At 41.9% G+C, this 17,124-nt stretch overlaps 2 protein-coding genes across 2 annotated transcripts; both read right to left on the reverse strand.

Annotated features, from left to right (window-relative positions):
- Nucleotides 1-419: 419 nt before the first annotated feature.
- Nucleotides 420-8,731, reverse strand: ubxn7 (UBX domain protein 7). Its single transcript, XM_062481381.1, has 11 exons — nucleotides 8,599-8,731; nucleotides 7,431-7,587; nucleotides 7,191-7,258; nucleotides 6,842-6,907; nucleotides 6,618-6,730; nucleotides 3,947-4,093; nucleotides 3,750-3,840; nucleotides 3,080-3,210; nucleotides 2,368-2,881; nucleotides 2,170-2,249; nucleotides 420-1,392 (listed from the first exon to the last, which is right to left on the reverse strand). The coding sequence occupies exons 1-11, from the start codon at nucleotides 8,666-8,668 to the stop codon at nucleotides 1,231-1,233; spliced, it is 1,599 nt and encodes a 532-aa protein (XP_062337365.1). The 5' UTR covers nucleotides 8,669-8,731; the 3' UTR covers nucleotides 420-1,230.
- Nucleotides 8,732-9,437: 706 nt separating this feature from the next.
- ppp1r7 (protein phosphatase 1, regulatory (inhibitor) subunit 7) lies at nucleotides 9,438-13,498 on the reverse strand. The gene is made up of 10 exons (XM_062481731.1): nucleotides 13,361-13,498; nucleotides 12,515-12,610; nucleotides 12,316-12,371; nucleotides 12,126-12,191; nucleotides 11,897-12,027; nucleotides 11,509-11,671; nucleotides 11,121-11,237; nucleotides 10,754-10,858; nucleotides 10,497-10,583; nucleotides 9,438-10,393 (listed from the first exon to the last, which is right to left on the reverse strand). Exons 1-10 carry the CDS (start codon nucleotides 13,398-13,400, stop codon nucleotides 10,217-10,219), a joined length of 1,038 nt encoding a protein of 345 aa, XP_062337715.1. The 5' UTR covers nucleotides 13,401-13,498; the 3' UTR covers nucleotides 9,438-10,216.
- Between the last annotated feature and the right edge of the window lie 3,626 nt (nucleotides 13,499-17,124).

Raw genomic sequence — 17,124 nt, forward strand, 5'->3', positions numbered from 1 at the left:
CATATCTTGGCAGGGCTCGACATTAGCTTTTTAGGTACTTGTTTTTTGGACAAATTACATTTGTAATTGTCTGAGAACTTGAGTCACTTTTACAAAACATGTTCAGAAAGAATAGCAGAGGAAATTCAGTTGTTATTTAAAAGGTTCTCGAAACTATTTTCCCAAAACGTTCAACTAACAACTTGTTATAGGTTGGTCCTTTATAAAAAATATATGTAATCTACCGCTCGCCATTTGACTTACCCAAAATGTCTCAAATTCTGCCTGGTTTTCCCTCCTCATCAGGGGCTTTGAAAGATGTTAAGACAATCTTTCAGTTGACACTTAACTGTTTTGAAGACATATCACATAGTCTAATGAACAGCTGTAACCTTGGAAAGTCAAGCGCTGAACATTTTGTCAGGGAAACAACTATGGACTAGCGCCTGTATTGTTTATTGGAGACACTTGATGGCAGTTAATGGTATGCTGTGATAATAACAAAGAACAAAGGCATATGACAAATGGGATCATCATCTTCATCATCCTACATACTGAAAGAAAAAATCTGCACATCTAATTTGAACTAATGCACGCACACCTCAGAGAAATAAACCTGAGATCACGAGCACAACATGTAGGTGGTTTGGTCCTTGCTTTAAAAACACTAACTTGTCAGTTGTTAACAACATGCAGCGTCAAAGCTATGTAAATTCTAGAAAAAAAATTATCACATAGATTTTTTGTTTCCCAGCATACCACTTTCATCCACCCAAAAGTTTGCTTGTCCCGGACAAGAGGATAAGCACTGATGTCGAGCCCCGCTTTTGAATAATCACAAGAATTTGCTTTTGAAGAATCTGGTGCTGATGTACCAGCCTTAACAGTATTTGGAACACTTTGTTCATTGCATGTTCAATCTACTATACTCTGTATGTCTAAGAATAAAAGTATATCAGAATAGAGAACATCAGGGTCCAATAAAAGAGGGAAGGCTATGCCACCAATGACATCTTAATTGGCCACAGGCAGTGCACAATGACGGGTGCTCATTCGAGACAAATGTTCCCAGGCCAGGGACTCCACCCAGTGGCATGGTAAGAAGTGAAGTCCATCCAGCAGGTGTCCTGGCTGTGGCCTAAGGTCATCCAAAATGAAGAAAAGAGAGGTCTGTGTTGCCATCCTCCCAGGTGATCAGAGACATACAGGTCTACCATATATAGATAGATATGAGGGCTAGTTCAGAGTGGGCTAATTCCTCTCCTGCACAAATACAGTCTCTTGCGGACAGAGTCCCGCCTCCTGCAGTGTGATGTCATAGTCCAAGTGAGCCAGCTTCCGTCTAGGGAAGTTGGTGACGAGCTCAAAGCGTTCGTTGGGATAACCCTTCCTTTGGACGTGTCTCACCAAGGCCTGGGAGGAGAGGAGGGGGGACATGTGTACAAATGTTACTTATGAAATGTTAGTGCCATTCACATAACATTCACTTATCTATACTGAAAATAAAGTACCCATTTATTGTCTTGCTGTTAGTTAGCCAGCCAGCATTTCATCCATAAAAAAAACACTTTGAAAACAGTTGATTCAAACTGTGCAAGCGTTATCTGCGCTGTAACAGCAATGCGAAAATTTGCTTCTTAGTGAGTGTTCCCAAAAAAACCTTTTGCCAATAAATATTTTGTCCAGCAAGTAATCCCTCATTTGATGATGCCTAGCAAAGCAATGGAAAACAAATCCCTGTAGTATAGGGAAAAACCGTAGGCTACTAAACAAATGGATGGAGTGTGAGTTGCTTGTGTACCTCCCCTCTTATAATACTATTAAGTGATTTGTTGAATTAAAAACTGATTGGCAACAGGTTCAGGTGGCATACATAGAGCATGAAGGTGCCGGCAAGTAGAGTTTTTGCATAAAGTGCCTGTGAGGCAATGCATGCATTTTTAGGCTGATGTTTCATGAACAGCTCATCCAAACAACATCCCACACGGCACGGCACCTCCTCAGGTCCTGAGCAATACATCTGCCCATTTTCAACTTTCTACAATGCACGATTCGCAAGATTATTGAGCCACAGACATACACACAGAGACAGACACAATTCCTGGAATTATAGATAGATATACATGAGGTGTTTCCCAACAGAAAACTGAAATCAATGTGTATATTCAACATCCAGGAGAGCATTCTCACCATAAGCTTGGCATTAGATGACAGGGCAATCTGCTCTCTTTGTCCATCCGGGTAGCGAAGCATCAGTCTGGTTTTAGGACCTGTAAACACACATCAGACTGTGCTGTAATTGGCCTACTTCATGCTGTGTATATTACCAAAACACACAATATGCGAAAGGATTCTAAAAGTCAAAGACGACAAACACATTAAGCGTACCATTGTCGTCAAGGCAGTCAAGGTCATAGGGTTCTGTGGTGCTGGTCTTAGCAGGTCTGGAGCTACTTGAAGTGCGATGGTTCTCCCCCAAACAATGCTCCGAGTCTGGGTCAGGCTGGGAACAACTGGGCCCAGGCACCAGAGGTTCTAGGTGGTTCTTTTTGCTCTCTTCTTTCCTGTGGTTATTCTCTTTAGAGGGTGACTTCCTGTGACGAGTTGGAGGGCTGTCGGGTCGGAGAGACTGCAGGACAGTGGGAGTAGGATTGGCTTGTCCAGCAGGGTTATGTTGACTCAAGGAGCTGCCCTCCTCCTGGACCTCTGCTGTCTCGTTGTCAGAGCAGTCAACAGAGATGACGCCCTCGCTATCGGTAAAGGGCTCTGCGTCCGAGTCGTCTTCGGATCGGGGGGAGTCTGGGGGATCCGGGGCGAAGGACGAGTCATAGTGGGTTTCTTGGAGGGAGGCTCGGATGGCTGCTTCAAGCTGACTGTCCTCACTGGCATCTATCAGACTCTCCTAAGGCACACAGACATAAGGCATATTAAAAGCAAAATGGGGAGAGATATACCAATTTTATGACACAGTGAAAGAGAGCAAAGTGGGACCAAACTAAATAAAATATGGATAGTGTAGAGCAGATAGACAGACCAACATATAGAGCCAACAGAAAGAGAGAGAGACACACAGACGGACAGAGACGGAACGGAAACCTACCGAGCGAGCACGTTTGGCGGGGGGTGCTTGGCTGGATGGGCCGTCGAGTTGGCCATGTTCCGTCAGGAACCCCGTCACTTGCTCAAGGAAGGACGCAACGTCCAGCTGGTTCCACTCCACCATCTTCTGACCTGCAGACAAATGTCAGGATGAAATCTGAAGTGGTCTCTAGTCAAAGAGTGACGTCCCACTGTCACATGACTTTCTATTTCCGAGCCTGCTGCTTGGTGCAGGAGGTAAGCAGCCACTGCAGTGATACGGTGCCTCTGACAAAAGACTGCTAGCTCAAGGAGCACAGAAGTTGCGGCTATAACCTGGCTGCCCACTTCCCAGTCAAACCCTTGAAAATGAACCCGGAGAGCTGTTTGTTGTTAAAACAGAAGCAGAAATATTGAAATCAAATAAACCCTTCCAAATAGTAGCCCCATAATGAGCAGGCATTTGTAGACATACACAGACATCCCCCTCTATCTAGAGGGTATGAATATCGATTATACTTTATCAACAGCAAGCCATGCTGCACAAGACAGTATAACTACCAAATATGTGTTGCTAACGAACTAAGAGTGACACCATGTGAACACTCTTGCATGTTAAGTGGCAAGCTCTGTTAGCTACCAGCCAGGTAGGAGAGGAGATAACTGTGTGGTCCATTCCCAGGGGTGCTTACCTGTGCGGGGGTCCAAGATGGATATATAGGGAAACTTGTTCAATTTATAGAACTGGATATATCTCTGTCCCTCTTCACTGTCGTGGTACACCTGTGAGAACACACACAAACCCACACCCATAGGATCACGTTGGAGAGGGGAAAACAACCTGTTTGTTTGCAAGTGTGTCTGGAATCCCCAAATACTGTACTCATACCTGCCAAAATATGAAATGCTCTCTGATGATGGTCCTCACAGCATCGTTACTCCACACATCCCTATTCAGGCACTGGCAGGCAAAATCCTGCACATTCTGGATGTTGATCATTAACCATTTGTTCTCCAGTTGACCGCAGTCTTTTGCCTACAGGGAGAAGAGACAACATTCATGACAATGGTTTCAAGTCCCTTGTTGTACTAGTACTGGGGTGTAACAATATATTGCGGCACAATATAATCGCAATGCAAAAATGTTACAATATCGTAGAGTTAAACAACATTTTTACAATATGATGTCCGTTTTATCCTATTGGTTGAGCTACCAGCATGCGACCTCCTCTGCACCTGCGTCACACGTGCATTCACAGTAATGGCTTGAACTGAGTTAACTAAGTTGTATGTACAACAAAGAAAGTTATTGAACATTGATGTTTTGGAAATAAATCTTTGAATTTCAGTTTCATTAAAAAAGATATACAGTAAGGGAAAAATTATTTGATCCCCTGCTGATTTTGTACGTTTGCCCACTGACAAAGAAATGATCAGTCTAGAATTTTAATGGTAGGTTTATTTGAACAGTGAGAAACAGAACAACAACAAAAAATCCAGAAAAATGCATCTACATTTTTTTTTTACATTGATTTGCATTTTAATGAGTGAAATAAGTATTTGATCCCTCTCAATCGGAAAGATTTCTGGCTCCCAGGTGTCTTTTATACAGGTAACGAGCTGAGATTAGGAACACACTCTTAAAGGGAGTCCTCCTAATCTCAGTATGTTACCTGTATAAAATACACCTGTCCACAGAAGCAATCAATCAGATTCCAAACTCTCCACCATGGCCAAGACCAAAGAGCTGTCCAAGGATGTCAGGGACAACATTGTAGACCTACACAAGGCTGGAATGGGCTACAAGACCATCACCAAGTAGCTTGGTGAGAAGGTGACAACAGTTGGTGCGATTATTCGCAAATGGAAGAAACACAAAAGAACTGTCAATCTCCCTCTCGGTCTGGGGCTCCATGCAAGATCTCACCTGGTGGAGTTGCAATGATCATGAGAGCGGTGAGGAATCAGCCCAGAACTACACGGGAGATCTTGTCAATGATCTCAAGGCAGCTGGGACCATGAATACAATTGGTAACACTATGCCGTTAAGGACTGAAATCCTGCAGCGCCCGCAAGGTGCCCCTGCTCAAGAAAGCACTTGTACAGGCCCGTCTGAAGTTTGGCAATGAACATCTGAATGATTCAGAGGACAACTGGGTAAAAGTCTTGTGGTCAGATGAGACCAAAATCGAGCTCTTTGGCATCAACTCAACTCGCCGTGTTTGGAGGAGGAGGAATGCTGCCTATGATCCAAGAACACCATCCCCACCGTCAAACACGGAGGTGGAAACATTATGCTTTGGGGGTGTTTTTCTGCTAAGGGGACAGGACAACTTCACCGCATCAAAGGGACGGTGGACGGGGCCACGTACCGTCAAATATTAGGTGAGAACATCCTTTCCTCAGCCAGGGCATTGAAAATGGGTTGTGGATGGGTATTCCAGCATGACAAGGACCCAAAACACATGGCCAAGGCAACAAAAGGAGTGGCTCAAGAAGTACATTAAGGTCCTGGAGTGGCCTAGCCTTAATCCCATAGAAAATCTGTGGAGGGAGCTGAAGGTTTGAGTTGCCAAATGTCAGTCTCAAAACCGTAATGACTTGGAGAAGATCTGCAAAGAGGAGTGGGACAAAATCCCTCCTGAGATGTGTGCAAACCTGGTGGCCAACTACAAGAAACGTCTCACCTCTGTGATTGCCAACAAGGGTTTTGCCACCAAGTACTAAGTCATGTTTTGCACAGGGGTCAAATACTTATTTCACTCATGCTCGCCATCCACTCAAAACGTGACATTAGCCTACTACTCTTTAACCGGCTCGCAAGCCCAAACACGTGTTTGTGGCGTGCCTGTTGTTTTGTTTCCGGTTTAGCTAGATCCGGTGTGGTGTTGTAGTTTTTCTCACGTCGCTAGTTGTTGCAACAGCATGTGAAAAAAACGACAAAGTTTGCTAGGCCAAAAATAAAGTTAATCTTGCGATAAAAAAATTGATGCCGTTAAAATGGGTTTGCGTTAACGCAGTTAATAATGCGTTTAACTGACAGCACTAATTTATAACAATTTTTACATGTGTTTTCTGGATTTCTTTGTTGCTCTTCTGTCTCTCACTGTTCAAATAAACCTACAATTAAAATTCTAGACTGATCATTTCTTTGTCAGTGGGCAAACGTACAAAATAAGCAGGGGATCAAATAATTTTTTCCCTCACTGTAAATTGTGATACGTATTGTATCGTGAACCCAGTATACATCGAATTGTGAGCTGAGTGTATCGTTACACCGCTACCTAGTACCCAGCACTGGAACAGAGTTACGAGACCATGGTGTTTTTCTTTTGACTATGGTGCCTAACCCATGAGAACAACAATAAATAATATTTATTACTATGTAAATATACAAATAATTAAATGCTACACCTTATTGGCTGCAGCTAAACTGAAATCAACAAGCAGGTACACAAGCTCTACAAAATTCTGCATTTTCATAAGAAGAAAATCAGATTTGTCAACAGTAAACATTGAAGCTCAGGGTGCTAGAATTTCTGGCCAGGAAGGCTTCTCACCGTCTCAAAACTGCCTTTGTGCATGAGCTCAATAGGAGGGCGGAACAGGTCTGCCAGGGTACTCAGCTTCTTGTCTACCGCACTGCCGTTCCTCAACTCCTGCTCCTGTCGGACTGATAGAGGACACAGACACCATATACAGACTCAGAGAGTGAGTGATAGATTAACGAGAGGGGGAGAGAAAGAGAGAGAGAGCAAGGGAAACAGAATGGGTCTTTACGTACTGGTTTCTGTTTGGAAGTCCCGGAAGCCGTCAAATATGGACCGAGCTGGTCTTCTACGCTTTGGCACTTCAGGGCCAGAAAGAGAAAGGGATAGTGATAATTATGAAGTAATAGTGTTTTGACCACATTTGAAACACAACCATAAGGGACATGTAGAAAAATCATTTTTACAGCATCACACACCACACACACACACATTACATTTTCACCCTTTAGCAGTTGCTTTTATCCAAAGTGACATACATTATACATTTAGATTATGACATACATGCAAAGTGTATAGCAGACATGAAAAACTCATTGGATTGAGCATGGATTGTGTGTGATTACATTTATGATGATACTTTACCTCCAAACAGTGGCTCTGGCTCCACCAGTATGTCCTGCTTTTGGGGAATAGGCGCCCGTACATCATCACTGTGAAAACAAGGGATGACGATTTAAGATTCTGGAATTCTGTTCACACACAAACACAGAGTATCATATAACAAAAGGCCTTGACAGCTACCATGGAAAGAGTACGTAAATCAAAATGATGTTGAATACAGAAATATAGTCGTTGACCAAATGGAGCAGAACATCTGCTTACTCTGTGGGGGGAACTCTGCTGCTGGAGGTTGCTGCTGAACTGGAGCTGGTGCTGGGCTCCTCTGCAATCCCCCCTCCATCTAGAAACATGGTCACTGCCATCTCTAGGTTGTTGTTGCATGCCTCCAGCATATGCTTCCCTACACTCTCTGTTGCCCCTGGGAATAGCATACAAAGTGTTAAACCAATAAGACTACACATTCAATTATTGAGGTAAAAGCATTCAAGGCCAACATTACCGAAAACATATTATAAATAATAACGTTTTAAATAATATCAAAGTTGATTTGGGTCAGTATTGCAGCACACTTTCTCTGTTGACCAATGTACAAATGAACAGTATATAATTTCTCATATTATTGTATAAGATGTTGATTTATTTTACCTATATGTTCGAACATGCGTTTAGTTAGGTCTGACAGATGCATGTTATGTGCATTGTTTTACATCTCGACAGCGCATGCCCAATGCACACTTCACTTTCAAAGTATTGTATGGGAGATAAAGCTTGTGTCCACTACCACTTCACAATGTTTATTTGGCCGTGCAACTTTATTCACCTTTTGTATCTGTTTAACAGGTCAGGGAGGTGTCGGTAGCTAGCCAACGTAGTGCTTTATTTCCCTTGAACACTGTCGTCCGGGCGTTTCATTTTCAACAACCCACAGTTGTATCGGGGCGGAGCTAGCCAGCTACGCTAGCTACGCTACCTAGCTAATCGTGAAAGAAAATGTTGCACATCATCCGACGACGTCCATTCCATAACGTTTGTTAGCTTGCTAAATGAGGTAGGCTGAGAGCTAGCATGATAGATATACGCACTACTCTTTCATCCAAGTGAGTTTTTAAGAAACTAGTAAGTCACTTTTGCAGTGGACATTGTGGTTATATGACACTTGGCTATGTCGGAACATTTCTATTTCTGAGTTTGCAAGTTTATATTCCTATCTAGTTACTGTAGAGACCACACTGACGGTGGTAAGATAGCGTCGCGATCAAGCTGGCTAGCTATCGTTTCACTTTTTTCCCCTAATGACAGAGGGGGCAGTAGACACTGATGCCCCACCTGAGCTCGTGCACGTTTTCTGAGATGGATGTGCGGAATGATTTTTTTGGAGAATAGTGGAGAATAAACTAACAGTAGAAATAAAACGCAATTTAATCATTACCTGTAATAGCTGTGAATTGTTGTATTAACCCATTCACCCCCGGAGCTGATGCATCTCCGAGCGCCGCCATCTTACCGCCACTAACAACAACTTAAAGGGTGCGCTTGCGCACCACTGTTCTGCACTAATCGCCACAAAGATGTGTTGAATTGTGGGTAATGTATTTTCTTAGGCTCTAAGGAAAAATGCATTAGGTTTACCCACCACCAGAGAGGCGTTTATTGGTAGTAAATGACATTGATAAATAACATTTGAAGCTACTTTATTTTTGATAACATTTAATTCAAAACATTTAGTTCACCCGTTCAAAAATGACTAAATGTAAATGTAGTTCAAGCGCAGTCAACTGGCGCTTGTAAAACTAACCAAAAAAGTGAAATGTGAGGACAACTCTAAACCCTGTCGGACATTTACACGCTCGGTGTCCCCATGGTTGAAAAAGCATTGCTCAAGTGGCCTGTAGTGGCAAAAACTAGAGTAAGTGCCCTTATTGGCTGCCATTCACATGGGGAAAATGCTTGAGTGCCCAGGATGCCCTTTCATGCAATAAATTATGACAATGTGCCCTCTAGTCTAGAGCAAGACAATACAATAACATGTCTTCATGAGTGGCCTTCGAGAAAACGCAATGCAGTGCCCCTATAAGGTGCCATTTTACAATGGTCAAAACGTCACTGTTGGGTGTCCTTCCTCCCAATGGAGTAGAGTGCTGTTATGAAGTGGCCTCCCTACCAATGTAGAAGAGTGCTGTTTTGAAGTGGCCTCCCTATGCTACATGTGTCCCAAAGGCAACCTTACCTCAAATCAACATTTTATTTGTTTAAGATGCAGAAATTGAGTCCCATACAAAAGCTGTAGCATTTAATAACATGGTTAAATCAAACACACTCTTTAGTCAAGTGCATTTACACAACAGACTTTACTGAGTGAATAAGCATGTATGTATGTATGTGGACTGTTCAGTGCAACCAAAACCAACTTTTAAGTACCAACTTCCTATGTGAGCAGGTAACGCCAGGGGCTGATTTCCCACAGACAGCAAGGGTTGCTGTAATATCATAACCTTCACAACATTATTATACAACATAAGTATTTAATGCTCAGTGTGCACCTTGTGAGACTCACCCCATCATGTCTGACAAAAATGTACAGTAGTTAAATACTCTTCACAGCTCAAGCCAGGGGGTTGTTTCAACAATTCAGAGATAAAAAAGGATTCACATCCTCTCGGATCATATACTGTAAAACACATGGGAGGGGTGTGGGGGTTAGAGGCTACAGAGGCATTCATCCCCTACCTCATCCCACATGCTATGGACAAAGTGGGTTGACAGATGTGCTTATTTTAACATCTGACACTACTAGTCCATATTCAGGCCAATAAATGAATACATTTTTACAAAATAGCATAGCTCAATTTGTTTATGTGTTAACATGCATGGTTGCGTGCTAAGCAGGTGATCCATAATAATTGATGGTTTGATTATGGGCTTGTATATGTTCATGTTTGTGTCTGTGATGGAGAGTGGAATTGAACAAGAGGTCCATCTTTGAGGGCAGAACAGTAAGCATTGACACATTGTGAGGTTGGGCTGGCATGGGTGCGTAGTGTGACAGTTTAGAAGCGGATGAAGGTGGCATCAATCTGGCGTACAGAGGGCAGTGCCAGCATAATCTTTCGCCTGTACTGAGGGTCCTTCTGTAATGGATTCCTCTCAAGGTAGACCGTCTCGAGAGTTTTAGCATTCTTCAACTCGTCCAGATCTGACCAGTTTTCTATCTGATTGTCGTTCATCTGAGTATGTGTGAGTGAGACAAAGAACAGGACCTAAGACATTTTTTGATTCTGGTCTTTCAATACACAATGATGTTCTTAACCCCATTAATTTCATCCTTACCCAGAATTCCTGGAGATCCATTAAATGGCTTATGTTTTCAATTTTTTTTATCCTATTGGCTGCGATATCCAGAGTAGTCAGCTTTTTCTACCAAAAGACAATCAAAAATCTTTTTGTCATTCTCACGTTTACAGTTACAGATTAAGTGTGTTTTCCATTTGACAAACTTAACCGTCCCTCTGACATTAACATTGTCAGATGTTATACCAATGTGAAGTTGAGAACTGCATGATGTGCTGTTGGTGCATACAACTCACATTGTTTTCTAGACCTTCCATGACCTCAATACCATTGTGACTCAGATAGAGCTCCTTCAGGTTGACCAGGCACTGCAGACCTTCAATCTTAGTGATGCGGTTACTCTGGACAGAAGAAGATACGGGACCTCACTTTCACACACACAAAATTGTTATTATCATTCATTACTCTTACCTTTTAAACAACCTAGAATGGAACGCTATTTCAGTGTTGCCAGAAAAAAATTACTTGTGTAGCACAGTTTTATATGCCAACATTTGTGAAATTGGGAAAGGACTATTTCAACTGAGGGTTTTGGATGTTTCCCCCCCTCTCTTTTTACCAATTGCAATGCAAGTGTCCCATTTGTAACGGTTTTCTATCTACCTGGATGCTGAGAACTGTAAGGTTATGTAGACCCTCCAAGTGCTGAAGCTGAGTAATCTTATTGGTGCCAAGAAACAAACTTTGTAAAGATGCCAATGTGTCCAAGTTCTCTATGACCTGTAAAAACACAAAATGGGCTGCATGAAAATTGCTTTAACCATTTTAGCGAATGATAATGACATACAGAAGATGGAATTATGTGATTGGTTAAAGGTGATTGTGTCATTCATGATGACCCTATGAGGGGGAGATTTACATTTTTATGAACTGTATTTTATGAGTCTGTAAATCAATCTGCAATACTGTACAAGTTTGCATGCTGCCAGTCAATTACCTTGATTCTATAACAGACAAATGCCACCCTTCCCACTTGCCCCAGCCTTCTCACCCGAATGCGATTGGAGCCCAGCTCCAGCATCTCTAGGCCAGTCAGATGTTCCAGGTTGGTTATGGAACTGATCTTGTTGTGCAGTAGGAAGAGCTTCTTCAGGGGGGTCTGACTCTCCAGACTCTCAATCTTTCTCAGGAGGTTGAAGGACAGGTCCAGCTGGCTATCAACATAAATCTCCATCAGAGTTATGTGGTGGCAAATGGGGTGTATGTGAGGCAATTCTTTTGAAATATGTTTATTGGGAAACACATCATACAGCAGTGAAATTGGCAATTGACAACAACATGTTTCCTTTTTCATTTCACAAACAAAAACAACAGAAGACAAATGTATATGTGAGGCAATTCTTTAGTAGTGTGTCTGCTGCCAACCCATTCATACTCACTCAAGCTCTGTGAGGTTCTGCAGGTTCTCCAGTTTGCGGATCTGGTTGTCATAGAGATCTAGCTCCCGAAGTGAGATTAAACTTTCCAGATTCTCAATTTTTTTTATTAGGTTTTGACGTAGGGAGAGTGTCTAAATTAACATGCAGAAACATAGAATTATAAAGAAAAAACATCATTAGCCTGTGTGGCCTAGAAATTGGTCTCAACTAAACACAAATTCCAACAAACCTTGGCCTTCTGGAGCACCTCTAATCCCTCAATCTTGCCTATCCGACAGTGTACAAGATCAACATCCTGGGAACAAGACAGTAATGGACATTAAGTGTTCAGTTGCGATAATTGTATAATATAAAGGACAATTAGATGCAGTTGGAAACAGACTGGCATGAAAGACAGACTGGCATTTCCTTTCCCTCACCTCTTCTTCAGGATCCAAAGTTATGGTATCCATATCAACTGGAGACTCCTCTTTGACTACAAAGATAATTAAAGGAAGACAGAGAAAACATGTGTAATATAGGTCATATTCAAAGCTATTGTGTTTACAGCCCCTTTGCTCTACTGTACACCCTTCATTTTAGTGTGTCATTCTGTCTGTGGGGTGTGTAGTGCTTTACCTGTACTAGAAGGCAGGTTGGGGTCCACCTCTCCATTGAGGCTCTTCCTTCTAGTGTCATCGTCTCCAGACTCCTCAGACTCACCCCTTCGATCCACTACAAAGGGACACGATAAACGGTAGTGAAGATGGTCAATTCAGCAAAAAACAATGAATGAGCACAAACACCCGCAACGTTGAATCTCTTGGTTTCAAGAGCACGAGAGTTTAGCATGAGTGTCCATTTTGCCAACGCGCTTGTAATCACAGTGTGTGGGGTCATGCATCACAAAGCAATAGTAGCTTGTTTTCCAAAATGTTTGAATGTATGTAAGATTCTGTAAGGATTTATGTAAGAAGACTGAAGTATTCACTGTTGGTACTGAATAGCCAGCCACACAGTGGCATTCAAGCTATGGCTCATTGTTCATTAGCTACAAAGCTAGAATATATTAGCTTGAAGTAGCTAAACAAATTGGGGTAGACATTCTGAAGACTGGCAGTGTGACTGCTAGTGCTAGCTATCTTACGTGTCCTAAAATATGTGGCTAGCTGGTTTAGAGCTAAAGCTTATCGCAATTGTATAAATCACCATGACAACACTAAGTTGGCCACTAAATCAGTAAACAGAGGTGGAGAGCTAGCTAGCCAGCCAAGAACTATTTAGCAAGCGTGCTACTTAGCTACCCAGCTGGTATCTATCTTAGCTATGTTAGCCTAGGTAGCCTAGCCTGCTGAGGATAGAAAGGCAATTTAACAACAACTCGTAGTAAACACCTAGCTAGCAAGATATGTTTATTTAGTTACGGTGCTAAACAATTTAGATTGATATGTGTTGCTGGCAAACACATCTCAAATGTTCACTCACCTTCCATCTCTTGAGGCTCTCCAACAGACAGGGTAGCCATATTTCCTGTAAATCCCTTCCGTTAACAACCGATCAGCCAATCCTGGAGAAGAACATCTGGCATACTATTTTTGCTTATAAACGGGTGCATGTGACGTTGTTTGACAACGGTGTCTTCCCAGTTATATTTTGTGATATGAATTGAATGACTGAATTCCAAGTAGTGCTAACTCAAAATACAATGCTAACACAAAATACAATAATATCTTGCTGCATTTGAAGAAGTGCGTTCTACCGCGACACTGAGTTCCATCACAAGCTGTAAGTACAGGATGGCGGTAGGGTTTCCACGGTGTGTTGATAGACCACGCAGTGTGTAAATGTGTGTCCTGAGAAAGATACACGATCATCCTCTGAATCGAAAGAGGAGTATATGGCATGCATAATCCGAGATGTCATGCCATGCAAAACATGACAAGGACAATGTTCTGTACTCATAGACACTGGTTGAAAAACTGTACAAGATATGTTTTGTTTTTTTCATAGTCGCACGGCCCTATTTTGAGAATTATGTAGGCTGATAGTAGTAGGCCTAGATCAGGGGTCGGCAACCCGCGGCTCTTTAGCGCCGCCCTAGTGGCTCCCTGGAGCTTTTTCAAAAATATGAAAATGGAAAAAGATGGTGTGAACATATTTTTTGTTTTAATTATTAAAACAGAAATGTTGAAAAAATATTTATTATACACATTTTTACAGCAAAATGTGTATGTGTATAATAAATATTTTATTTCAAAATTTCTGTCAACGAAGATTTACGTCATAGCCTGCGACACACGTTTCTTTCAGCTCGGCGTAATGCCAGACAGGTGGCTGTTGCAAACAAACCGGCGGGTGTGTCATGGGCCATGGATCCCAAAGGGGAAAAGAGAAAGATAGCTGAGGAGAACAGAGGATTCAACAGTTTTTGGACCGAATCATTTGCTTTCATTGCCAATGCGGAAGGATTGCCTGCATGTTTGCTTTGTAATGAGAAGTTGTCAAATAACAAGAGTAACAGACATTTCCAGGGAAGGCATGCTACATTTGCAGCCGAGTACCCAGTTGGAAGTGAGAGAAAAAGTGCGATTGCATGAATGCTCATTATGTATTTGTAGCCTACTTATCATTTTGATAGTAATATAGCTAATATAGACCCTACGTCACACCACTGTCAAGCATGCTCAACTGCGCATGTCGGCTGCAAAGGACGGACTTCTCCCATACACTTGGATCAGGTCATCATATATCTCTGGCCACTGGATTTCAGAGCTTGACATTAACTTTTTGAGGCACTTGTCCTTTGAACAAATACATTTACGTTTCATTTGTCCATGCACAAAAGTCACTTGACCCCCGATACCTTAAATATCCTGACCGAGTGATAGGGCAAAACTAGCCTGGCTAACGGAGGTCACTTTCTCAGGCAAATGACGAATGAAACAGGCTCGGTTAAAGAAATCCGAGATGTTGGCTATCTTCAGCAGGCTTGTATCTACAAAAGGCAGTCCTCTCTGACGTTTATAGTGGAGAATGGAGTGAAATACCACATTGTGCACACTGCCAGTGAGCGACCCGAGTCTGACTGAGGCTAACAACGTCAAAACAGTGTAACGGGGACGGACCAGCTGGCTAAAAGCAGAATTCCCATATCTCTTTAAAGCTGCCCTGCTTGACTTTTAAGGTGTATAATTGACTGTAAAACTGTAAAATTATGAACTTTGTGATATAGCTGCCGCATAAGATGCGGTCTACCGGGCGACATTCTCACTCAAATTTCAAGACTTTCGTAACCCAAATCAAAATTCTGATGTGACAGATCAATGGGGAATCGACTTTTCTCTTAAAGGCTGTCCTTCTTGACCTTTTTGGTCTTTTTAAATCGTACTATTTGTATAATCCGTGTACTTCTCTAACCATTATAAAGGCTATCCTTTCCCGGTTTTCTGCAGCCACATTGCGCGCGCATCCCGAATGTTTACAAACAAATAATTGGTCTATAGACACTTACAGCATGTGTTGCCTTCATTATAAGGCATATATAAGGCTTTTAATTTTTTGCGGCTCCATTTGTTTTTTGTTTTTTTGGTCCAATATGGCTCTTTCAACATTTTGGGTGCCGACCCCTGGCCTAGATGTATGTAGTAGTAGGCTACACCATGTAGAACATGTTATTGTTGCACTGTCTTATAAAATACAATGCTGTAACACTGAAATACTGTTGCCTAACTGCACCTAAGTTGGAGCACCTAAACGTTGGAGCACCAGGTTGTCAATAAATATTAAACAGTTTCTGCATAAAGCTAAATTAATGTCCATGATAACTGCTTGGCACTGGTCTTGGCATATTTGGCTTTTGCTGGACTGATCATGATCAGCTTTCTCATCTCTTTAACCCTCGTGCTGCCTTCGGGTCACATGACCCAAAGGTTCATAACGAACCATCATTGTGTTTACCCAATTTTACCCAATACAAAACCAAATAAAAATACTTTTCTTTTCACCTTCGCAATGTGGGGGGTCTGAGACAGCCCGACGGTTAAAAGAAAATGCTTCACTTTGTTTTTGTATGCGGTAAAGTTGTCGCAATACGACGGTGGGTCACAATGACTGATGGGTCAGAACGACCCGAGGAGAACACAAGGGTTAAAACAAGGTTGGTGAAAGATTTTCATGGCCAATATATTTTCCTATCTTGCCTTTGCATGCTTGCTAGACTTTGTCAAGTGATGATGAGTAACTCTGCTGGAGACAAGTCACAGTTTTTGCTTGATTCACAGCCATGCATCCAACTGCTCCATTGTTCACTGCTCCCAGGACAGCAAACAATCACCTCAAGAGAGGAAGAACTACGAAATACTCTAAAATCATAGCACCAGTCACATTGGCCTTAACTTTTTCAACACAGTAGTTTGAGGCCATCAAATTGCTTAGTTTGGACTGATCCCTGCTGCAATATCTCTTACAAAAACAGTATTTGTACTATATTACAAAGTCTATTTCATCCAGGCCACTTCATTACAAAATATACATTGAATATAGACTATGCAGGGCTCTCAAGTTGTATCAAAAGAGAGGGGGGGGGGCACTCGAGACAGCTATCATCTCAGTATGTCTGCGCCTCGTCCATTAATTGTACATAGCTGGTTAACAAGTTATCCTTTACTTCTCAGCGTGAGAAATGGTTGAAATGCGTGCGAATGCGTAAGACTTGAGAGCCCAAATATACAGTATGTATGTACTTTATAAATATGTCCTAGTGCCCGTATTCTTAAATGAATGCAAATTATTTACAGGTTGCCAGGCTAACAATCTCTTGTCCTTTTACCTCAACTCAAACCTTTTATTTTGATTTTAGTTTTGTTGAATATAAAAATATTGTCAACAGCCTTGTATTGATCCTGTTATTTAAGCACTACTTGCATTGGAAGGAAAGTTGTCACTATTGTTCATTGGTTAGGCTACATACGGTCCAGTAGCCTCCGTAGCGTGCGGCTCAACACGTTCTCAGATTGATCAGCGTCTTGGGAGGTCCTGTGCATGGCCTTATTGTGTTGTATTGTCTGTTTGTATTGTATCGTGTTGTCTGTACATGTTGTCTGTAACTGTAATTATTGTTAATATGGGAGCTGTGAGAGACACCTGAATTTCCCCACTGGATTAATAAAGTATATATCTATCTATATCTATCTATCTATACACGTTTTACAGGGACATAATTTCTTCTTAACAAGTTCAAATGACTTAGT

Source organism: Osmerus eperlanus, chromosome 16 (genome assembly GCF_963692335.1).
Source record: "Osmerus eperlanus chromosome 16, fOsmEpe2.1, whole genome shotgun sequence".
NCBI classification, from domain to species: Eukaryota; Metazoa; Chordata; class Actinopteri; order Osmeriformes; family Osmeridae; genus Osmerus; species Osmerus eperlanus.

Coding starts and splice junctions, on each gene's coding strand:
- ubxn7 (XM_062481381.1), bottom strand. CDS start 8,668: ATGGCGGCGCTCGGAGATGCATCAGCTCCGGGGGTGAATGGGTTAATA. Junction 6,908..7,190: donor GCCAGAGCCACTGTTTGGAG/GTAAAGTATCAT, acceptor CTGGCCCTGAAG/TGCCAAAGCGTAGAAGACCA. Junction 4,094..6,617: donor ACAAAGGCAGTTTTGAGACG/GTGAGAAGCCTT, acceptor TTCTCCCTGTAG/GCAAAAGACTGCGGTCAACT.
- ppp1r7 (XM_062481731.1), bottom strand. CDS start 13,400: ATGGCTACCCTGTCTGTTGGAGAGCCTCAAGAGATGGAAG. Junction 12,611..13,360: donor AGAGCCTCAAGAGATGGAAG/GTGAGTGAACAT, acceptor GTCCCTTTGTAG/TGGATCGAAGGGGTGAGTCT. Junction 12,372..12,514: donor CAACCTGCCTTCTAGTACAG/GTAAAGCACTAC, acceptor TTATCTTTGTAG/TCAAAGAGGAGTCTCCAGTT.